This window comes from Myotis daubentonii, chromosome 2 (assembly GCF_963259705.1).
Source record: "Myotis daubentonii chromosome 2, mMyoDau2.1, whole genome shotgun sequence".
NCBI classification, from domain to species: Eukaryota; Metazoa; Chordata; class Mammalia; order Chiroptera; family Vespertilionidae; genus Myotis; species Myotis daubentonii.
In genome coordinates, this window is record NC_081841.1 from 147,014,793 (window position 1) to 147,040,699 (window position 25,907).

The 25,907-nt window shown below is 40.0% G+C and overlaps 1 protein-coding gene across 2 annotated transcripts in view; it reads right to left on the minus strand.

The window, feature by feature from the left end:
- DIAPH3 (diaphanous related formin 3) overlaps positions 1 to 25,907 on the minus strand; it is a 565,715-nt gene that overhangs the window by 255,290 nt on the left and 284,518 nt on the right. For both annotated transcript variants that reach the window (XM_059684797.1, XM_059684796.1), the window contains one exon: positions 22,798 to 22,899. In XM_059684797.1, coding sequence (XP_059540780.1) covers positions 22,798 to 22,899 — 102 coding nt within the window. The remainder of the gene's footprint in view (positions 1 to 22,797; positions 22,900 to 25,907) is intronic.

Sequence of the window (25,907 nt, forward strand, 5' to 3'; positions counted from 1 at the left end):
TATTTTTATAGGAAAAGGTCACTAGCTGCTATGTGGAAAATGGCAGTGCATTCAAAACATGAAGCATGGAGCCTGAAACATAGTAAGTAATCAACACATGGCAAATACAAATGCCTATACAGTTATGAGCGACTGGCCCAGTACTACTATCCTTAACATTTTATTTTTCCCCCAACAGTCTTGTTCTAAAATGAATACCCACATTTTATTCTACTTTAAAGTTGGCTACTCATTGCCATTCATAAACAGCTATGAAACAAAAGCACTCCAGGCACAACAGTCCCTGCCTGACTTCCAAAATTTTACTTAACAAGAGAGAGATTATGAGAAATCATTAGAATATCATAAACATGATACTTATACTCAAGAGCCACTTTGACTAAATCCTATAAACTTGCAAGTAGTTAATAAATTACATGTTCAAGATTGATCAGTGGACCAGGTTAAGATTAGTCAGTTATAGAGTAAAAGGGAAAGTTGGAGAGGGAGGAGGGATGCAAACAAAAAATAGAACACAGATCCTTGGATGTGATTCAGCCAGTTGGCCCCTCTGACTCTATCTGTAGCAGGAGGCTCATCATGAACGAGGGCCCTGCTGGCGGCTCTGTGGGTGAGATGATGACAGTCCAGGCACTGCTCCTCACTGGTAAGCACAGGAAGTGTGCCCTGCTGGCGGAGCCTGCAGTGATACCATCACGCATGATGTCCAGAGCAAAGAATATTTCTCTAAGCGGAAGTGACAACTGGGCCATTTTCGGGTCACGCGGCAGTGGATAGCCATTGGAAAAACTTTCTTTACTACTGTCATGCTTAAAACACAAGAAGATAGGCTCAGCCCAGATGTGGTATAGAACAGGCCTCTGGCAGGTCTGGGGAGGCCAGCTCTTCTCTGGAGGAAATAGCCCAAGTTTGCTGTGGAACAGACCAACTAATGTACAGTATTGGGGGTTCACTTCTGATCTTTTATAGTTTCTATAAAACTTGAACTGAGAAAAGAATTGGGGGCTAAACTTTGAGGAGACAGGGTTGAGGTAGTGGGGGTAAGAAAAAGTGACAGGAAACATTCTCTACATTGTAGGTTAGTTTATTCAAAAGTAGTAAATAATAAAAAAGTCTTTTCCTGTAATACTTGCTAACTAGCTCATATTTTTAGAAGATAACTCTCCCCAAAATACTCTTAATTGACCAATGTTGTGCCTTAATCTTAATTCCTCCCCTGACATTTTACAAACTCTTGCTCTTTTTGATGTCAGAATATTAATGGCAAAGGTATTTCTGTATTTATTCCAAACATAAACCCATTAAAAATGACACCTTGCTGTGTTTCTTAGTATTGATTGTTTGCAATTTTTATTCTCTTTCTACATTATGACAAATAAAATTCATTCAGGGACTTCTAAAAATAAATCAATGGCCTTTCAGAAATTCATTCAGTGTTTGGGTTCATGCTTCAGTTCAAGGCATTGATTCGGTGGGTGTGTTTCAGGGGCATTCAAATCAAATCACTGTGCTAAATTTTCAGGCAACTCTCTGTCCCTCAGTAATAAACTATGTCTACTGCTTTGTCCAAAGATGCCAGAGGGGCCAGGTCTGTGATCTGCACTTCAGGCCAAATGGGAAAATTATGTGGATACTGACTGAAGGTGGGGTAAGTTAAAGGGAAAATCTGCAGGCAGGATTCAGACAAGGGACATAACTAATAAAGGGTTAAGGCCCATGGTTAAGGAAAGATAGGGGGAAACAAGCATTTGGAGGAGGATAAAGATGGGGGGAAAGTACTCTTCAACTTGCAAGAGAGGTCATTACTAGGGCCAGCAGTCAGAATCACAGATAGCTCCAATGGGGTTATAAGAATCCACTAAAAAGTAAGAAACTAAGAACACAGCAGACATAGCCCCTCCTAAGACAAACACCTAAAAAAATAAAGAAAAAAGTGCATAAAGCTATATAATGAGAACAGAATATAGCAGATAGATAATTAAGCAGTAAAGGAAAGGACTGTCATGCAGCTAACTGAACTTTTTTTTTTTTTTAAGTTCATTCCAAATATAGAATGCTTCAAAAAAGTCTCGGTCAGAACTTAGGAAAAACATAATGATAGTCAAGGAAATCCATAATATAAAGTTGCTGGATCTTAAAGCCCTTCAAAATATACAAGCATTCAATCGATCAGAATGATTTCAGAGCTTTACTGTGGCTAGTGGTACCAAGGGGACCTACTTACAAAGCAAATGTTGTTAAATAGGATTTGCCCATAGCATGAAACTTCGGTAATGCCACATAGATTACTATAGGAAAAGACACATAATGTGACATCAATAAATTTAAAAAATCAATAGAATATTGGTCCTATCATAGTTTCCGCAGAAAGCCACAAACTATGAGAACTCTTAAACATATTAATATTTATGCTAAATTATGACTATTGAATGTATAAATGTGAGTCAATGCACTATCAATACACATATACTAGTACATGCAGAAATTGGTTTTCCTAGTAGACAGGAATTTGGACAAATATTATAATAAGAAAAATGAGTTGGTAGTGGTGATGCTGGTGGTACAAAAGTTAACATCAATTTTTCACCAAAGGAAGGAAAATCACTTTTACTGGTCCCTATCCCAATCCTTAAATAAACATAAAATGTGGACTAGGATACAACATATGCATCCTTGGTAAAGAAAAGAAAACAGCATTAATAATATATAATAGCTGAGTTCAGGACAGGAAACTTGACCCAATATTAGAGAGAGAAAAATATAGGACCAAATAAGCACCTCTTTCTGTCCCAGGAACCACAATGCAAACTAAGTTAAATACAACTTCATACCGTTGATTCTGGATACCACAGAAAGGTTTTCAAGGGCTCTCACCCTTAGCATCAGAATGCCTGCCAGTCCCCTGTTAACCAGGGGACAGAGAATAAGGGAGAGGCTTCTGGAATGAAATCTGGCCGGGCCATCTTCCAGAAACACCTACCTCGCCAGGCTCTGCGAGGAAGGAAAGAGCATTTCCCTCCTATTTTGGGCCCTGAGTTTCTGGAGATGACCAGGTTAGTATTTAGTTTTTTCAAAGAAATGCAGGAACAGGACTGGTACTGAGGAAAATCACACTGTTGGCTAAAGTATCCTGTGAAACCTTTCCTTTGCAACCAGTGACCTTTCCCCACCTCTTACATATACACACTTTTGTACCAATAAGTCAAGAGTCTTATACTTAGAAACAAAACAGTGTGGTTAATACAACATAAGGAAATGTGAAGTCAGAAACTGAGTTTGAATCCTTCTCTTATGTTTATAAGGGGTGTGTGTGTGTGTGTGTGTGTGTGTGTGTGTGTGTGTTTGTGTCAGTGAGGGTGTGTCTCGGTTAAGTCACCAATTCTATATGAGCTCCAGTATTTGCAAACTTAAGAGACTGTTGTTAAGGATATGTCAGATAAATGTACACAAACATACTGTGGGAAGTGTATATCACTATATAAATTTAAATAATGTAACTGTCATATAATTACTTGGCTCCTCTATGGCTGCTCATTTTGTGTAATAATTATGCCATTGACCTAAAACTCCAAAATTAATCTCTCTCACTGCTCTTATTATCCAAACCCTCATCTTCAAGGATAAGAAGTTTCCAACACAATATTAAAAAAAAATAATCAAGTAAGGTTTTAATCTCCTCTAGGTATGCCATTCCATGACATGATTTACAAGCAGAAAGCAAGCCTGCGGTTTCATATCTCAGATAGTTAAAAAAAATTTGCAGGGTTTTTTTGTGTGTGTGTTTTTGTTTTGTTTTTTTGAGAGGAGTTGGGTCCGTGAACAAACTTTCTATAATAACCATCAAGCTGTTGCTATCTAAAACTGAGTGATTTTCATTTCCAGGGGTGCTGAGGCTCAAGCCCTCAGTCAGATATACTTCATCACAGACCCAGAGGTAGAGAGCTTTGAAACATACGTTTCTGGCTACAACATGTGCAGCTTATGTTAGAAGAGAAGCTTATTCTAATCAGTTTTTCAATAATATGTCTTTAACTCTTGGAAGTTATTCCCAGGAACAGAAAATAATTACTCCAGCACCAGGTCTCAACATGAGATCTGGAAGTCACGATAACTGATCATAACTGAAATGTTCATGGGTCAGTACTTATTTTTATGTCATGTTCTTAATGCATACTCTTGGCTGCTTTGTGTGACATTAAATTGTGTATATTTAGAAGTCAAAGTACAAAAAGTCTAGAAGGTGTTCAAAGGGAATTATTCATTAACTAGAGGCCCGGTGCACAAAAATTTGTGCACTCGGGGGGGAGGGAGGGTCCCTCAGCCTGGCCTGTGCCCTCTCGCAGTCTGGGACCCCTCGGGAGATAACGACCTGCTGGCTTAGGCCTGCTCCCGGGTGGCAGAGGGCAGGCCCAATCCCTAGGTGCAGCCCCTGGTCGGGCTCAGAGCAGGGCCGATTGGGGAGTTGGGGTGCCGTCCCCTGTCACACTCAAGGCAGGGTCGATGGGGAGGTTGTGGAGCAACCCCCGTCACACACAGAGCAGGGCCCATCAGGGGGGTTGGGGCTCTGTACCCTGTCACCCACAGAGCAGGGCGGATCAGGGGGTTGGGGCGCTGCCCTCTATCACCCACAGAGCAGGGCGGATCAGGGGGTTGGGGCGCCGCCACTCTCACACTCAGGGCAGGGCCGATGGGGAGGTTATGGCTCTACCCCGTCACACACAGAGCAGGGCCCGTGGGGGGGGAGCTCCCCCCTATCAGGCACAGAGCAGGGCTGATCAGGGGGTTGTGGCCCCGCCCCCTGTCACACACAGAGCCGCAGGGCGATCAGGGGGTTTGGGTGCTTCCCCCTGTCATGCTGATTCCAGTGCCGGGAGGCCTCACGGCTCCGCTGATCCTGGTGCCGGGAGGCACGTTACCCTTTTACTATATAGGGTAGAGGCCTGGTGCACGGGTGGGGCCGGCTGGTTTGCCCTGAAGGGTGTCCTGGATCAGGGTGGGGTCCCCACTGGGGTGCCTGGCCAGTCTGGGTGAGGGGCTGAGGGCTGTTTTCAGGCTGGGAGTGACTGAAGCTCCCAACCGCTCCTTTTTTCCTTTTTTTTTTTTTTTTTTTTTTATTCTGGGCCAGCTTTAGCTTGAGGCTTGGCTCCAGCTCTTAGGCCTCCGGCTGAAAGTAGGTTTCTGGCCTTTGCTTACAATGTTGCCAATCTGCTGGCTGAAGTTGGGCGTATTTGTTACAATGTTTCTTAAACTGCCCGCTCAGAGGCAGCGGCAGGCGGGGAACGTTGGTTTCCTCCGTCACTGAGGCAACCAAGCCTCATGTTAGTTTCAAGCTGCCTGGCTGCTGGCCGCCATCTTGGCTGACAGTTAATTTGCATATCTCGCTGATTAGCCAATGAAAAGGGTATCGGTTGTACGCCAATTACCATGTTTCTCTTTTATTAGATAGGACTAGAGGGCCAGTGCACGAAATTTGTCTGTACCCTCTCACAATCCAGGACCCCTCGGGGGAGGTCCAACTGCTGGTTTAGTGCCAATCCCACAGGAATCCCTGCGGGATCACGCCTAAACCGGCAGTGGGGCATCCTTCTTGCAATCCAGGACCACTGGCTCCTAACCGCTCACCTGCCTGCCTGCCTGATCGCCCCTAACCACTCGCCTGCCTGCCTGATCGCCCCTAACTGCTAGCCTGCCTGCCTGATCACCCCTAAGTATGCTGCCTGCCTGCCTGATCGCCCAACTACTCTGCCTACCTGCCTGATCGCCCCTAACTGCTCACCTGCCTGCCTGATCGCCCCTAACCACTCGCCTGCCTGCCTGATCGCCCCTAACTGCTCACCTGCCTGCCTGATCGCCCCTAACCACTGCTGCCTAGGCCCCACTGCAGCAGCTTCGTCCGGAAGGGCATCAGGAATGACATGCAGAATGACATCTGGAAGGCCGTTCGGCTGTCTGGTCTAATTAGTTTATTACCCTTATTATTATAGATAATTGTGTGGTGAATAAAATCATTAACAAAGAGGAAGGTATAAAAAAAAAGAGCCTAGAAAACAGTATCTGAGTGAGACACTTATTAAATGTTAAAAGAAATGGGAAGCGAGCAAAGGAAGGAGTCAGAAAAGAAACTCAAGGAGCCAGAAGAGAGAATGATAAGAAAGCAGATGATGCTAGAAGGGTGAAATGCTGACCACAAGGCAAGAGCACACAAGCAAGAGATGAATCTGGAATTAAGAGGTTGAATCTGGAATTATGAGGTTGTCCAAACACCAAGAGAGTAACTCTTGACAATGATGAGAGCAAAAGCACACACATGCAAGATAATCACAGAACAGTGAGAAAAATTCTAAATGTAAAATAAGGAATAGCTGAATCATAGGAGAAGAAAACATTCAAAATAAAAATATGATGATGATGATAACAGCTACAAAAACTTGGAACTTATTATTCACTTTTGACTATATACATGCATAGTCTCCTTTAGATATCACCTAATAAGATAATTTTTAAAAATGTTAAGTGAGGGGTAAGAAACTTGCCCCAATGTTTCATAGCTAGTATATGGTAAATTAGGAATTCAAACCCAGGTCTAATTAGACTAGAAATGTAATAAAGAATATCTGAAGGAATGTGAAACACCAAGAAGTTGTTTTAAGCCAGATTCATGTTTTAATACTAATAGCATGCTTCATGGCAAGCCTCAGTGAGCCAACAGCTAAATGGTTTTAGTTTTGTAGTATTTAAAATAAATTATCAAGTACCTTCAGGAACGTCATTTATTCATTCATTTGATATTACATGCCAGGCACTGATCAAGACATTAGAATTCATCAATGGATACCTGAAAGAATGATTCCTGCCTTTATGGACATTCTTATAATAGGTTCATAGATAGGTTATGGACAGAACAAAATACAGAAATGAGAAAGCAGATGAGTTCTTAGAAGAAAAATAAAGCAGGAAAGAGAAAAAGAAGTGCTAAAGACAAATGGGTATGCAATTTCAAATAAAATGCTTAGAGAAGACCTTCAGAAGTTGCCTGAGGAAACAAGACAGGAGGGACCCGAGGGAGGAAGCCACGTGTACATCTAAAGAAAGCAAGGTCCAAAGAGAGGCAACACCAAATGTAAAATCCCCAAGAACGTGACTGACATGAGGGGGAATATAGATATAGAGGCCATGTGTTTAAAGCTGAACTAGTGAGGAGAGAGTGGCAGAAGATGAGGCATGTGATGTAGAGCATTACAGGCATCTCACAGGTTTAGGCTTTTGTTCTGAGGTGGGCAGCCAGCAGTGGGTAACAGGTTGAGACAGAGCATTATCTTACTTAAGTCACTAGTTACTGTATTAAGAACAGACTGTGTTTAAGATAAATGAGATAGATACTATTTCTTAATATTACCAAGTTTTTCACACATTTTACATGCATTTTATATAAAACTAGAGGCCCAGTGCACAGATTTGTGCACTGCTGGGGTCCCTCAGCCTGCCCTGCAGGGATCGGGCCAAAACCAGCTCTCTGACATCCCCCAAAGAGTCCTGGATTGCGAGAGGGTGCAGGCCAGGCTGAGGGACCCCACCAGTGCATGATCGGGACAAGAAAGGACCGTGGGAGGGCTCCAGGGCGTGTCTGGCCTGTCTCGCCCAGTCCTGATCAGCAAGACCCCGGCAACAAGCTAATCTACTGGTCAGAGCGTCTGCCCCCTAGCGGTCAGTGTGCATCATAGCGACTGGTCTACCAGTCGAATGAATGGTCGGACACTTAAGCATATTAGGCTTTTATTATATAGGATAGGCAAAATTGTGTACCTTTTGCCACAAAGTAAAAAAAAGTAGAAAAGATAATGATTAAATCAATTGGAAATTTAAACTTTTTGAGAAACTTATAAGAGTTAACAATTCAATGAAACAACATATTATTCGGATCATGCTGTGTTTTTATTAGTTCTAATAAATTAAAGAACTGTAGTAATTTAATATAGCTGACATTCTACTAATTTCAAGGGAGCAAGGGTAACAAAAGCTCAGAAGAGAATTCACTCAGAGTTCAATTCCATTTCTCCTCCCACTCTACAGAGAACACAATTGCTACTATGTTAGTGATTTTTCCCCTTAATGGCAGGATTTGATATTACTATTTTGAGGTAGATTTGAACTAAATGAACTCAATCCCTTGATTTAATAAGTTATTTTATCAAGGAATATGCCTGCATATTTTTGACATTTTAACTTCATATTAGTTTATAATACAGGCACTATATACTGATTATTATGAGGTATTAGAGATTCCACTTTTTTATGAGAGCAAGGCTTGGAGGCAAAAGCAGATTTTTCTTTCTTACCACAAACACATATTCTCATGACCACTAGCTTCTTTCCAAAGGTCCCTGATGAATTATAGCCTACAAATGCCAAATAGCCCTTTCACCTTAGCTCATGCTTAGTTTTTGAAACAAATTGCAGTAGTGTCATACTATGAAATCACCTTGGACAATTCCCTAGGCTATGGATTGCAAGTTTCCTCAGAGAGGTGGTAACTAGCAGCAAAAAAATCCAAACAAAACCTTGCTGACGATAAGTCCCCTCTCTAGAGAGAAGACTAAGAAAAACAGTAAGGTTTGCATATTTTGCCTTTTCCTTCACTGCCTCCTTTGTAACATTTCTAATTCACTCCCTTGGTGATCTCATCCATTCCATAGCTTTAAATGCCACCTGTTTGAGAAAGGCTCCCAAATTTATACATCCAGCCTTGAATTCTGAGTTTACTTCATATGCTCACTTAAATGTCCACAAACATTTTAAGTGATCTTCCCTCCCACAATCTGCTGCAAATCCCTTCCTCCTCTCTGTAAATGGAAACTCAGCTTTTTAATTGCACCCAGCAAGAACCCTGGAGTCATCCCTGACTCCTCTCATACTCCCAATCCAATCGAACAGAAATCTTGTCTTCCCAATCTTTCAACTTCTTGCAGAATCTGACCGCTTCTTATGACTGACAATGCCATCCAACCTGTCAAGCTAGCACTACTTATTAGATCATTGTAATACCATGTTAACTGGCCATTGGCTTCAATTTATATTCCCACCTAACAATCTGTTCCTTACACAGCTGCCAGAATATTCTTAAAGCATCAATCCAACCATTTCACTTCTTTGTTTAAAATGCTCCAGTGGCTTCCTTAGAATAAATCCCATGGGCCTCATGTCATGATGGCAATGCCATCTCTAATGTCATCTCTTCCCACACCTCCTCATTCATTCTGGCAGAGCCACTTGCCTCATACTGTGGCCTCCCCTCTCTATAATATGTTCCCCACCTAACTGAAGGCATGTAGACTTCTGTTCAAATTTTACCTCTTCAGAGAGGCTTTCCCTAGCCATGTTAATCAAACATGTAACATGGCCCTCACCCCACCATTTCCTGAGGGGTATATAATACTAATTGATTGCCTTTACTTTACATTTCTGATTATGTGCATACCGTTACTGTATTCAACTAAAATACAAAACCAATAAGGAGTAAGAGGCATGTTCATTGCAGTAAACTCAGAAACCAGAGGAATGCCCAGCACAGTGTCCAATAAATATTTGTCAAATGAATAAATCATTGCTGAACCAAGAAAACAATCTATTCAAATAAAATGTATCAGGCAGTGGTATGGTTACCAATATAAAGTCAAGGTCTCAATTCATACATGAACTATCCAATAATACAAAAGGCTGAAGCTGACACTAAGGGAAAGATGCTACCTAGAGCCATTTCCTTGAAATCATCTACTGAGAGCTCAAATTAACATGAGAACAGTTCTTAAATATACTCAATTTTTAAAAATAAATAAGTAAAAATGAAAAATATAAAGAAATAGACTTAATTTTCAGCAGTGAAACCATGTTAAATTCAAACATAACAAAGCCTCTAATTTTGTGTGGATTTCATTATATTTAGTTTAATCGGTAAATCTATTATACACTATTTTATACTACCTGTTAAACATGTAAAGAGAAGATGTAAATGGCCTTTTAAGAGTTTTTTCAATGTATATATATCCATTGTATCATGTGTAGGAAGAACTAAGAAGAAACCTGTGAGGAATAAGATCTTCAGAGAAAATAATAGGATGGGCAAGGTAATGTTATCTTTCAACTGACAACTGATTTTAATTTCTTAAACCAACAAACTTGCAATAAGTTTAATTAAAAAATCAAATGGGGAGAACCAAGATGGCGGCATAGGTTAACGCAGGAGTTTGCTGCTTTGAACAACTACTTCAAAAGTGAAACTAAAACACGGAACGGACATCACCCAGAACCACAGGAACGCTGGCTGAGTGGAAGTCCTACAACTAGGAGGAAAGAGAAACGCATACGGACACTCAGAGGAGGCGCAGTGCTGAAGTCAAATTCTGAGGTGCGGAGTGCGCGGAGCGGGCTGGCGGCGGAGGGCGCGGTTGTTGTTTTCAATCAGGAGGGAGTCGCAGACTCTGAGCTCCAGATACAGGCGAGTCTTTAGGGACCCAGGCTCAAACGGGAGGAGCGGACTGTCTGGCTTCGGTCAGAGCGAGTGCAGCTTTCTCTCCGAGCCTTGCAGCGGGTGCTGGGACTCAGAGAGGCAGAGCCCCTGGGGACAGGACTGAGAGCCGCCATAACTGCTCTCTCCGGCCCACCCTGTTGATCCTGTGCGACCCGCCCTGCCCAAGCCCTGCACAGAGGCATTTACCGGATAGCCTCAGGCAAAGGCTAGATTAGCACCTCCCTAGAGGACAGAAGTTCTCTCACTGCTGACACAGCTGATTCTCATAGCCACTTGGCCTGGAGGTCAAACCCTCCCTGGAATTAGCTACAACAATCAAGATTTATCTATAAGACTGCGAACAAAGACCACTAGGGGGTGCACCAAGGAAGCATAACAAAATGCGGAGACAAAGAAACAGGACAAAATTGTCAATGGAAGAAATAGAGTTCAGAACCACACTTTTAAGGTCTCTCAAGAACTGTTTAGAAGCTGCCGATAGACTTAATGAGATCTACACGAAAACTAATAAGACCCTCAATCTTATATTGGGGAACCAACTAGAAATTAAGCACACACGGTCTGAAATAACGAATATTAAACAGACGCCCGACAGCAGACCAGAGGAGCGCAAGAATCAAGTCAATGATTTGAATTGCGAGGAAGCAAAAAACATCCAACCGGAAAAGCAAAATGAAAAAAGAATCCAAAAATGCGAAGATAGTGTAAGAAGCCTCTGGGACAGCTTCAAGCGTACCAACATCAGAATTATAGGGGTGCCAGAAGATGAGAGAGAGCAAGATATTGAAAACCTATTTGAAGAAATAATGACAGAAAACTTCCCCCACCTGGTGAAAGAAATGGACTTACAGGTCCAAGAAGCGCGGAGAACCCCAAACAAAAGGAATCCAAAGAGGACCACACCAAGACACATCATCATTAAAATGCCAAGAGCAAAAGATAAAGAGAGAATCTTAAAAACAGCAAGAGAAAGAAACTCAGTTACCTACAAGGGAATACCCATACGACTGTCAGCTGATTTCTCAACAGAAACTTTGCAGGCCAGAAGGGAGTGGCAAGAAATATTCAAAGTGATGAATACCAAGAAACTACAACCAAGATTACTTTATCCAGCAAAGCTATCATTCAGAATTGAAGGTCAGATAAAGAGCTTCACAGATAAGGAAAAGCTAAAGGAGTTCATCACCACCAAACCAGGATTATATGAAATGCTGAAAGGTATCCTTTAAGAAGAGGAAGAGGAAGAAAAAGGTAAAGATACAAATTATGAACAACAAATATGCATCTATCAACAAGTGAAGCTAAGAATCAAGTGAATAAATAATCTGATGAACAGAATAAACTGTTGATTATAACAGAATCAGGGACATAGAAAGGGAATGGACTGACTATTCTTGGGGGGAAAGGGGTGTGGGAGATGTGGGAAGAGACTGGACAAAAATCGTGTACCTATGGATGAGGACAGTGGGTGGGGAGTGAGGGCGGAGGGTGGGGCGGGAACTGGGAGGAGGGGAGTTATGGGGGGGAAAAAAAAAGGAACAAATGTAATAATCTGAACAATAAAGATTTAATTAAAAAAAAAAATCAAATGGCATTGTGACTATTTTAACATAGACTAAAGGAGATGTAAAGCAGAAATCAGATTATAAGAAAAATTATAGAGGTAATAAATGTTGGAAGAATTTCAGGCTACAAATCAATCATAATTGAAATCAAGCTAAATTAATAAGGCCTGCACTAGGTGAAAGGAAAACCATCTGCGCTAGTGAGCCTATATTAAATCCTGGATCCTGGCAGAAGCATGTCAAGAAGGTTGCAAAGCAATGTGACAAGAATAACTGAACAACAGCTGAATGCTTATGATCTTCAGAGAAGCAGACCTCTAAGATTTAAATAGCTAGGACTATAGTTATAATATTTTATTATTCTAAACAAATGTCCTCCCTGGGTACTGAAGGATTTACAGATGAGATTGCCAGAGTGCTGTCTAAAATATCATGAATTTTGAGGGAATATGGACAACTGGATAGGTACCAACAAGCAGTAGCAAAAAGCAAATAGAACTATTTTCCAGTAGGAGAGGCTGGCTTTGACAGACAAGATCAAAGATGAATTATTAAAGACAAAAAGAAGCAGAAATTACAAGAAGTCAAAATGGGTCTTGAAGAAGAAATTATATTATGCTAACTCCATATCCTTTGTTAAGTTTTTTTTTTAATTTCTTTATTGGTTAAGGTATTACAAATGTGTCCTCATCCCCCCATTAACCCCCAACACGCCCCCCCACACACACACACACTCATGCTCTCTGTGAAACATGATTGACTTTATATCTGGACATTTGTGATGCACTTGAAATAATCAACATCTAAGAAATAAAAAAAAGATTTGAAGATATTTAGTCTGAGAAAGTGATGGTTTAGGGAAGATATTCTTTGAGGTTCCTTATCTATCTTGGTCAGTCTTTTCTGAAGGTATTTCAGTAAGCCATTACTGTTAAACCAAATCATAATTTCCTCAACACTTTTTAGGAAATAAAACCCCTGAGGCCAAAAGATATTGTACAGAGTGTCTTTAATATTCACGGACAAAGAAAAAAATAGCCTTCTGAGTTAAAGGAAGATCACTGAAAACAGTCCAATGAAGGTACGGAATCAGAAGAAAAGTAAAATGTTAACAATGTACAAGAGGCAATTGTATAGGGTGGTTAAGTTGAAAGTTTTTTGAAATGTGAATTTAGACTTTATGCACAGAAGTGTTGGTTACTTGGTCTACTTTGAATTAATCCATTCTCACATGCAGAAGTCATTATTTAGATTCATTTTAACAAAAATTAAAATTATCTCAAAACTAACATTTTTATTTTTAAATGTGATTTTAAAAAATATTTGTTTTAGGACAATAAAAATGCTCTGATAATATCATGCTGATGTACACACATTATGCATTTGTCCAAATCCACACAATGAACATCAAGAGTGAACACTAATGTAATCTGTGGACTCTGGGCAATCAGTATTGTGTCAATGTAGGTCCATCAATTGTGACTAATATACCACTCTAGTGAGACATGTTGATAATGGGGGAGGCGATGAATGTGTGTGGGGGAAATCTCTGTACCTTCCCAATTTTTCCGTGAATCTAAAACTGCTCTAAAAAAATTAAAATCCAAAAAAAATTCTAACATTTTAAATTTTATTGTTCTTGCTATATATTTTCCCTCCTTTCTGTTCATCTCTTCCTTATTTCATATATTCCTTTAGCCAATATCATGTGGCCACCATGTGCTAGAAGATGAGCATGATATACTCCAGCTGATCAAAATGTTTTGAGCATAAATTAAAACTATAACATTCCAGATTAAGAAGAGCCATTAGATATATGCACAGGGCATTATGGTAACAGAGAAAAAGGATACTGATGTTCTAGGGAAAAAGAATTCATGAGAACAAGATGACTTACACATATTCCTCACATCAATTTACTTAACACTCAATTTGGGCCATGCAGTGGAGGTGGGCACTGTTATGATCCCTGTGTTTGGCAAAAAAATTTTCCACCAAATATGGTCACGTACTAATCACCAAAACTTTTGAATATATTATCTTACAAGGCAAAAGAGACTTTGCAGATGGAATTAAATTAGGATCTTTGAATGAGAAGATTATCCAAGTTGGCCCAATATAATCACAGGATCCTTATTAGAAATTAGGAGAGGGTCAAAGAAAGATGTGATGATAAAAGCAGAAGTCAGAATGATGCTGGACTATGAGAAAAGGAATGTGAGCCACCTTGGGAAGCTAGAGAAAGCAAGGAAATAAATTCCCCATCCAGAGTCTTTAGAAGGAATGCAACACGGATAACCCATTTTGGACCTCTGATCTTCAAACTTATAAGATAATAAACTTGTGCTGTTTAAAACCAGTAAATTGGTGGTACTCTGTTATACCAGCAATAGGGAACTAACATGGTCTCATTTCATAAATAAGTAAATTGAGGAATAAAAACATGGTCTCATTTCATAAATAAGTAAATTGAGGAATAAAAAGATGAGTATCTAACCAAGGTCACACAGGTTAAGATCAATCTAGGACTTAAATCCAAGAGTCTGTGCTCACTGAACTCTAAAATACATACATACATATATCCTATAATAGACAAACATGGTAATTAACCGTACCTCCAACACGCTTCCCATTGGCTAATCAGGGCGATATGCACATTAACAGACAACCAAGATGGCGGCCGGCAGCCAGGCAGCTGAAGCGAACAGGAGGCTTGCTTGCTCCAGTGATGGAGGAAGCCAAGGTTCCCCGCCTGCTGCCGCCGAGCTCTGAGCTGCACTCTAAGCAACTATGTTGCAATTATAAAAGCTAAACAATCCCCAGAAACCTGCTTTCAGCCAGCCAGGCCTCAGAGCTAGAGTTGCAACAGTGTTTCAATTATAGAAGCTAAACAAAGCCCAGATACCTGCTTTCAGCAGCAGAGGTCTCAGAGCTGGAGCCAAGCCTCAGAGCTAAAGCTGGCTCTCAGCGCCAGTGACAGCCATAGAAGGTAAATAAATCCCAGAATAAAAAATAAAAATTAAAATAAAAAAAAAAAAACAGAAAAAAAAGAGAGGCTGGGAGCTTCAGTCACCTGCCAGCCTGAAAACAGCCCTCAGCCCCTCACCCAGACTGGCCAACCACCCCAGTGGGGAGCCCCACCCTGAAGGGCGTGTGACCAGCTGCAAACAGACATCATCCCCTCATCCAGGCTGGCCAGGCACCCAAGCGGGACCCCCATCCTGATCCGGGACACCCTTCAGGGCAAACCAGCCGGCCCCCACCCATGCACCAGGCTTCTATCCTATATAGTAAAAGGGTAATATACAAACTGACCCTAACAGCAGAAGGACAGGGAATGACTGGTCACTCTGACACACACTGACCACCAATGCAGGAGCTGCCCTCTGGTGGTCAGGGCGCTCTCACATGGGAGGAACTCTACTCAGCCACAAGCCAGGCTGATGGCTGCCAGTACAGCGGTGGTGGTGGTGGGAGCCTCTCCTGCCTCAGCAGTGCTAAGGATGTTCGACTGCAGTTTAGGCCTGCTCCCCGCTGGCAAGTGGACATCCCCCGAGGGCTGCCGGGCTGCCAGAGGTATGTCTGATTGCCATCACAGGCCCATTCCCCGGGGAGCGGGCCTAAGCCAGCAGGTGGTCATCCCCTGAGGGGTCCCAGACTGCGAGAGGGCACAGGCCGGGCTGAGGGACCCCCTGCCCCCCGCCCCCGAGTGCACAAATTTTTGTGCACCAGGCCTCTAATATGCATGTACACACACACACACACACACACACACACACACACACACACACACACACTAAAGTCCCAGTGCACGGATTCATGCACTGGTGGGGTCCCTCAGCCTGGCCTGCAGGGATCGGGCCAAAACTGGCTCTCCAACAGTCCCCCATGGGGTCCTGGATTGCAAAAGGGTGCAGGCCAGGCCAAGGGACCCCAGTGGTACATGATCGGGAGGGACCGAGGGAGGCTCCAGGGTGTGTCCGGCCCATTTCGCCCAGTCCCAATTGGCTGGAGCCCAGCAGCAAGCTAACCAACCAGTCAGAGCGTCTTCCCCTGGTGGTCATTGTGTGTCATAGCGACTGGTCGAATGGTCAAATGGTCAGACACTTAGCATATTAGGCTTTTATTAGATAGGCTATACAAAGATGTATGCAGAATTATTTTTTTAAACCCTGAGGAAAACAAAAAGGAACCATTCTTTATTAAGAGAACAGTTAAAAGAAAAATCTTAATATGGACCCTGAAATACTACATAAGAAATTTAAACTAGCATATCATGAAAAGAATCCGCAAAATATATTTTATAATAAAAAGGTTTCAGAAAAAATGTATTTTTAAATGTGCATATGAATATGCACACATTTGTAAATACAAAGACACAGGATTGGAAGTCCAATAAAAATGATGACTTGTATGGAATGCAGTGGGGTAGTGGGATATAAAGAACTTCCAAATTGTATTCAATATTTTATATGTTATCTGAATGTTTTACAGCAAGAATATTAGGGTGTACTTTAAAACGAGACATTTTTAATGCAAGGAAATATGCATGAACTTCCTACATCATTTTTTTTATTTAAAAAAGAAAAAAATGGAGACCTTTACTGCACAAAGTTGAAAAGCCCTGCCCTACAGTGACACCAAATGGTGGCAGATCAAAATACAACACAAAGGCAGGACATTTGTTCAGATTAACCTGCCTGTAAGAGGTTTGATTTCCTTTGAAGAACAGCTTACCAGAATTAAATAATATAGAGACAGATACTCAAAAACCTAGAATTTTTAATCAAAGTATAGTGCACTAAGCTTCAAATGCAAATTTTTAGGCTTTTTTATAAAATTCAGCTAATCTTTTGATCCCACTGAATATTTACATATCTTATTTCTCACGCAGTTAAACCACGCCACTGTGTGCACAGTGATTTTAGTTGGTGGTTTAGTGATCAAATAAACACTGAAAATATGTTTTAAACTGCAGTCATACAACTAAAACTAGGTTCTGCTCAATGGGAACCAATATATGGTAAGTAGTCAATATTTTGGAGGGATGAATGAGGAGGTGTAGAGGCTGACAAGAGAAGAAGGAACCCAAGAAAAAGGCAGGCAACTAATTGGTCTAATAAGTGGGTTTCTAGGAAGTATATTTTCATTTCTTCATCTTTTTAGTAGAAAATTAAGTTGAATAAAGCATGAGGCTAGGTCATGCCAAATATAAACTGATTTATCAATAAAAGTTTTTTCCTGGACTGTCCAAAGAAAATAATTTTTCAAGTTAAGCAGATCAGTCAGTACTCAGTGTCCTCTACCCAGAACCTAAAATAACAAATTTAGCATGTAGACTGTCTCATTCATTTCAAGTCAAACACAAAAATATGGAGATGGAGCACCTCCCAGAGCATTCCTCTAAAATACCATTTTATCAGAACCTCTGGTCCAGAATTTTGGATGGGTTATTTTTCATATGCCAAAATCTCCCAGAAAATATAGGACATATAAGTATAGAGCTACAAAAACAGCTATAAGTAATCAGCTACAAAAACAAGTCAATAATATAATTTGTTTTAGGCCCTGAACTCATAGCACTGGATATCAATTCTATAGGCACCAGACACCAACCACCACCATGTCACCACCACTCCTATACTACCATGTATAAACAGGGAGAGCTCTAGAACTCTGAGTGGTTTGCTGATCAGGCTGGCTAATGCTCAAATCATAAGGTCAGTAAGGAGTATTAGTTCAGGAAGGTACCTAAAAATTCTGAATTATCAGAAAAAGCAGATGAGCAACAAAACGCTTAGTTTCATAAAAGTACCTATGTCTGGTACTCATTCATGAAGACTGTTCCTTTAAAAATGGAGATAGTATCAGCATTAAAAAAAATTAAATCTAATTTCAAGGGAAAAATAAATAAAAGTGTATATGAAACTTCATATTATAGGAACCCTGGAGAGAATATAGACATATCAAATGCTTTAGTAGTTGAAAGAAAGCCTCAAGGACCTATAATTTAATGAATAGTGACATAATATTTCTGAATAATATATCTATAATAATAAAAGGGTAATATGTTAATTAGACTGGACAGCTGAACGACCTTCCAGACGTCCAGGACAATTTACAGGATGAAGCCAGGGCTGTGAGGGCCAAGGCAAGCCGCTGCAGCTGCAAGGGCTTAGGCCTTTGCACAAATTTCATGCATTGGGCCTCTAGTATGTATATAAAATTCTGTAGGACACAGCCCTGGAAAGTTGTATATAAAGTAAACAAAGATAAGAAACCCCTATTTCTAATTTACATGTTATATCTTATATATTCTAATTGGCGTTTAATGGACTCTGGTTACTAGCATTCTGGATGTGTTACTTTTGCAAACTGTCTTTCTATCAAAGACAAAATAATATAAACAAATGCCAAAGTCCTGGTATAGCTTTTTGTTTACTTTTTTACCTAATTCTTGGATGAAATTAAAGCTGGTTATATAATGAAAACAACTATAGGGACTCTATCCATTATTGTATCAAATTTGAGTGTATGTTTATATACAACACACCTGTGAAATCTATAATTCACAAGAATCAAATTAATGGATAAAAGAAATAGTGAAACTCACCAGCAAGTAATATAACTGCAGAGTTATAACTGATTTTTGTTAAAATAAAAACAATGCTAGAAATCACAATATCAATCTATAGAATCTGAAAATGAAACAGCTAATCACAAGTCTATGGTGAAAGAAATGAAAAGGCAAACTTTGGCCGTATTTGGGGGTGCAAACGCTATGTCCACTTGTGACAATTCCTTGTTTATGACTCTGATGGTTTTTCAGGTGAAAATGACTAGTACTTTAAATATAGGTCCAGTCAACAAGTGAATGTTTTTCTAATATATAAAAGTCACATAGGAATCTGCAGTTTACATTACCTCAAAGTTAATAGTCCATCTTCTATAACATAATGCAACATAATTTCATTAAGTTTGTTACTTGAAACATGAAACTTGGTATTAGGGGAATCTTTCAGAAATATACATAATTATAATTAGTTTTCTAAACCCACAAAATTATTATATTATTTACACAATGTTGGTAAATTGAAAACATATTACGCTAATGAATTAGCAACTTGATGTTGAGCTTTTAATCTGGAAAGGAGAACAGAAAACTATGGCATTTTACATGGTCCTACACCTTTTTGTGTGTGTATTCCCCAAGTATTGTTTGGAACTTTAGCAGGATTCCTTCTCCTTTGGGAAGAAGGAAGAGTTGAGAAGTAGGGGAAGATAAATTGAGAATGGTAAAAGTTAAAATGGAAAAAGGCAAAGGTGAAGAACATTACTATTTGACTATATATATAAAGTATATATATATATATATGTGTGTGTGTGTATACACACACACACACACACACACACACACACACACACACACTAGTGATCCAGTGCACAAAATTTGTGCACATTAAGAGGGAATTAGAGGAAATATTTTACTATTCCTATTTGCCCTTTCTCTATAATTGAAGTGTCAGAGATGAAAGAAAATTAGTAAACTGTATATGAAAATCTTCCTCCTGTCAGAGTCTGGAGTGTGCCATGGGAACCAGAGTCAAGTCCCCGCCCACCCATATGCTCCTTGAAATCTTGCGAGACCCAGACCCAGCCCCACCTTCACTGGGCTAGATCCAGAACCAGCCAGCCCCACCCCCGTCAAGCCCTGCCGGGTGGGGGGCACAGTCTCAGGTTGCCTGGCCTGGTGCCAGGGCTGGGGGCGCAGCCTGAGGACCCTGTAAGCCCCTCAGGCAGAAGGCACAGCCTGAGGTCCCCTGTCAAGCTCCACTGGGCAGGGGACGCAGCCTGAGGTCCCCTGTCAAGCTCCACCAGGCAGGAGGCACAGCCTCAGGTCCCCTGCCCCGGCCCAGTGCCATGCAGCCTCAGGTCCCTGATGAATGCTCCTTAAGTCTTGTTACAGGAACTCGGCCTCCTCTGTGGGTGCAGCCATCTTGTGTTATGGAATCCCTGCCTCAAGTGTGGGTGCAGCCATCTTGGCCGTTACAGTGTGGTGGTCAATTTGCATATTTACTCTTTATTAGATAGGAGATATATATCAACACTAATAAAAGAGAAAAATGGTAATTGGCGTACGAGCTACCCTTTTCATTGGCTAATCAGGGCTATATGCAAATTAACTGCCAACTAAGATTGGCAGTTAACTGACAACTAAGATTGGCAGTTAACTGCCAAGAAGATGGCGGTTAATTTGCATATGTAGGCACAATGCAGGGAGGCGAAAGGGAAAGCAGGAAGAAGCCCCCTGCCACTGACAGTGATCGGAAACCCAGCGCGGAGCTAAGAGCTGGGGGACAGGGCAAAGGCGGCCCCATGATCAGAGAATCGGGTGCCTTTGCCGCCCTGGCCAGTGATAGCAGGAAGTAGGGGTGGAGCCAGCGATGGGAGCTGGGCACGGTCGAAGCTGGCAGTCCCAGAAGCTAGGGGTCCCTTGCCTGGGCCTAAAGCGAAGCCCACGATCGTGGGGCCGCTGCAGCTGAGGGTCCCCGCTGCCCGGGCCGGACGCCTCAGCCAGAGGCATCAGGCCTGGGCAAGGGGCCGATCCTGCGATTGGAGGGTGATGGGGGTCAACGCCTGAGGGCTCCCAGTATGTGAGAGGGGGCAGGCTGGGCTGAGGGACACTCCCCCCCCACACACACCCAGTGCACGAATTTCGTGCACCGGGCCCCTAGTGTATGTATGTGTGTGTATGTGTGTGTGTGTGTGTGTGTGTGTGTGTGTGTGTGTGTATATATATATATATATATATATATAGTTTTCATTTTTTCCCCCAACTTTACTAGCATTTCCCCTTTCCTCACCAAAGCAATCATATTTTAAAATGATAGTACTACACAACCAGAACTGAAAACAATGTGTTCTAGAATAGTCATAATCAACAGATGATAAAGCACTGCTCACATTGTCCATAGCAGATACCTTTCAACAGCATTACTATTTCCACATTAAATTCCATTTGCAGTCAGGTATGACCTGTGATGGAATGAGTAGATTCAAGGTCAAATTTGAGTTGACATATCCTGAAAGGAAAGTGGTTCATCACTGCCTTAAAATCAAAACTATAACCTCTAGCACTAGTATCTGGGAATATAATTATTTTAATGATCTGACCCTACGAGTACACTGCTTGTAAATCACAGCTCTTTGATTTCAACTCTAATTTTTAAAAGAGAGCATAACCTGGCTATTTTAAATAAACCTAAAATATTTGCTAGTTTGAGTTCATTCTTCTGTGACAATCACTAGAATATGTGAATAGTTTTAAATATGTTCAGAGATATGCAACAGAAGTTATTAGTTAGGTGGACATTTTCATATAAACTTTTATGTGTTGAAGACTTAAGGTATGTGGGAAATATTTCAAAATTATAATTTAACTTTTTTTTACATTTTCATTCAATAGTCAAAAAAATGGCCAAAGATCAAAACTCTAAGTACTCTGTGGTTTAAAATTTAATGCAAATTCTCCCTTATTCATTTATTCTCATATGGAAGACATTGCAAGAAGAACATTTTAGAGGGATTAAGAGATAGGGAAAGTGATCAGGTAATAGAAAATAAAGCAAACAAGAAAATACAAGGTGGGGGGAGGGGAAAAAAGGGTACCCTGAAGAATTGCATAATAAAATAAAAAGCATTTTTGCAAATATAGCAAGCTAGAAAGTTTTATAATAAAAGAATGTGAAAGGAAAAACCCTGCCTTTTTTATTCTGTGTTCTATTCAGAGTTTCGTGAACTTGGAGGATAAGAGGTAGAAGGAGGCACTAAAGGGTGGGCTGAGTAGAATGGATTTATGAAGAAACAGGAAGGAAGTTAAGAGCAAATGCCTACAAGACACAAAATATGGTATGAAGGCATAGTCCTTTCAGTAGTCAACCCAAATTTTCAAAATTTTATCAAATGCAAATTCATCATGTCCCTGGAGGTTGGTAATAATATAATTGAAGAAAAGGAAAAAAAATAACATATAATAAAAAATAAAATACTATTTTAAAGTATCATCATGATAACTGAGTATAACCAACCTCAAAATGGTGATTTAATGGTAGGAGAAAAGAGCAAGAGAAAAAAAGCTTGATAAAAATCTTAATTGTAAGTTGCAACACAGCTAATATATAACATTGGCAAGTCTTCTCACCTCTTCAGACCCCAACTTCTATAAATAGAAAGCTGGAACAAGGTGATTATCAAGTTTCTGAAGATTTTTAAAATGTATTCATTTTTCAACCTCATTGCTAAAAACCAAACCAAAACAAAACAAAATATATTTGTAATTTCAGATCTAAAATATGAGATGAACTGGAGTAAGTGATTAGAATGAGAAACTGAAGCTACTATTGCAATATGTTGGAATACATAACTCTAGAATAAATCATAATTTTCATTTTACATTTTGACATCAAATAGAGAATGTGAAATCATGGATATACTTTTTAAAGACTCCTTGGATTTCACTTAAGGCTAGAATCCCAATACATATTTTAAATCAAGATAATGTCCCATAAATATCCTTAGGTTAAAAATAAATGGACATTAAAGGTTTGTGAGTAATAATGAGGAGAAAAGCTTGACATTTTCTTCCCTGTTTTCCCACAATATTAAATAAAATTCTCTCAAAAGAGAGTTAACACTAAGAGTACTCACCACAACAGCAAACTGCTCTGGTTCACTTAAGTTGTTATAGTCACTCTTGAACTGAGACAATGAATTTAATTGCTCTTGATCAGGAAGATGCTTTAATAAGTTCTAAAAATGAAAACCAGAAGAAAATATCTTCAACAAATGTGCTTCTTGAATTCTAGGTAAATTTATGAATGAACTCTGGGAAGGAAATCAGTAAAAAAGTTAATCTTTAGTTGTATTTCTAGGTAACCTCCCTTTTATGCAAAGCCTTAAGCTGTATTCTCTGCATCTTGAAAGCAATTTTCTTCTTCTCTATCCAGAGTTATTATATATTCAAATCAAGCACTACTGAATGTTTATTTGATTAGCTGTATAATTGAGAAAGAAGAACTCAACCTATACCAAAGAAACAGCTTTCTCACCTGGATAAATGTGATCAATTACATTTCAGCTTTAGGGAATTAAACGTCAGAAATTTCAAGCGAAGTCAAACATATTTTAACACTTCACTCACAGGAATAAAAGAAATTATCATATTGCTACTAAAAGGCAAGGGAAAGAATCAAAAAGAAAACAAGGGAATTTTAATGACAGTTCTTGCAACATTTAACCAATATGAGTATGGTTTTAATAATAAAAATAAAGATACCTAAAAAAACAAAGATAAAGTAATTCTTCTGATGTGAAAGAACATTGAAAAAAGCCCTGAAAACACAGAATGATATACCTTGCAGATAAAAGCAATAACATATAAGGATCCTTAAGTGCCTGTGGCTGTAATGCCCTTTGCCTGTGTCATCTGCAGTCTAGAAACCACAGATTCCTGTGGCCATTCTGATTCCTTGTCCAGGCACAGCCTTTCCGAAGCCACACACACAGGAAAAAGAAATACTCCAATGGAGAAAAACCAAGGAAATACATATAAATACGCTTCCCTGTTAGAACTTAAATGATTACACAATCACTCAGCAAAGTCTATATAGGAGCCTTCTGTGTCCAAATATAATTGGCTATAATAATGTTATAACAAGTTAGCATATTGATAATAAAATTAAGAAGAAGAAAAAAGAGTGGTTGGTGATCACAATCCCAAATTATAGTATCAGTATATTCTGTGCAAGCCCAAATTCAAGTACAAATTTAAATTAAGCCTATAACATGCTACATGTATTAATGGGGAAATAAATCTCCAAAGGTGTTATTAGTTAAAAATAATGTTAGAAATATTATATATCAAACTAGTTAAATCAAAAAACAAGTTTTTGACTCACTGTGTATCTTTGAATAAAAACTTGGTTGGCTGGCCAAAAACAAATAAAAAGTCACAATTTAAGATCATCCCTGAAAAACATATTCACTATTAATACTACCAACAAAAACATGCAGGTAGTATATGATTTTTCCACATAAATAGAAATTTCTCCTAATAGAACTGCCTGAGACCAAAAGACTTGGTTATTTATATTTTCTTGTAATCATTCTAGTTGACAGCTGGATTATTTTAATAATTTATTACATCAGGCTTCTAAATTTCTTCAGCACTCTTTAAATGACCATCCAATCCCCTTGAATATTTTTAGTTAATATATAATTAAATTTTAATCTCTCATCAGAAACATATTAATTTTTCACTTCAGTATTTTTGCTTTCCAAAGTAATAAAACTATGGTGATTTGTAAGAGCACATCCCCAACCTAGCTTTGTGTCTCCGAATATACTTCACAAATCCTAAGATCCTATCAAACTAAACTCTTCACAGTTGCCCACACACTTAGCATTTCCCTCACAGCTCAGGGTTTTATTACATCCAGACTAACTGCCTTCACTACATTAGTCACTCAATCCTCTGCCCTTTTCCACATCTACACTGTATTAAACCTTCAGGTGCCCTTATCTTTATACATACACACACCTGGCACTCCCCTCACACATTATGTATCGTAAATCAGCTACATTTGTCTTGTATTTTTATTTTATACTAATGCCCTGGTGCATGAATTCATGCACACTGAAAGGAAATTAATTAGAAGGTGGCCGGTGGGGTGGGACTGGGTCAGACAGGCTGGACACGCCCTGGAGCCAACCTCCAGCAGTCCCTCCTAGGCCAGCCGCACCTGGGGTGGCACTGCAGCTCAAAGGGCGTCTGCTGTCATCACAGCTCGGCAGTAAACCAGATTCGAGGCCGACAGTGCCCCAGCAACAACATAACCTACGGCCAAAGGTGGAATCGCACAGCCCCGTAAGGAATCTCTGGTTCTGGGGTACGACACCCAAGAACTGCCGCTGCCAAGTCACAGCAGCTCAGTAGCTCCCGCGTTGAGCATCTGCCCCTTTGCGGTCAGTGCACATCATACCTACTGGCTGATCGGCTGGTCAGATAGTCTGATGGTTGCTTAGCCTTTTATATATATAGAAATATGTAATCATCACCCTTGCCACTCTATCAATTCCAAAAATGTAAAGTCTGTTTCTGACTGAGCCTAAAACAGCGCCCTGCACATGGTGGGTGCACACACACACACACACACAGCTAAATAAATTAATAAAAGACTGATGGAACAAAGGTAAATGGGTAAAGAATGAGGTGGGAAAATGACATCAATACTGACAGCTTGTTATGTATGAGTAAATAAATACACCAAAATGAAATCAGGACAGTGAACAAAACCTACCAAACGATGATTGTTAAAAAGCAATGCTCTTCCCATGCCCTGTTCAACATGGGCAGTAAGAAATGTATTTTTTAAATTAAAAAAATGAGACTTCAAATGCCATGATAGTCTTGTTTTTTAATGACTATATAAAGGCTCGGCATATATCCCAACTAAAGTTTTAGATTTTAAATTCATTAAGATTAAATTTATATTAGGCAAGTATGGTAGGCAGAATAATGAGCCAGCCTCCCCCAAGATGTCCACATGTAATTCCCAGAACCTCTGAAAATACTAGTTTCAGCTGACATTAAAATAGGGAGATTATCCTGGTTATCTGGATGTGCTCAATGCAATCATAAAGGTCTTTACAAGTGGAAGAGGGAGACAGAACCACCAAGTGAGAGGGAGATATAACAATGAAAGAAAGAAACAGAGAGAGGCAACATTGCTGGCTTGGAAGGTGAAGGAAGGTGCCAA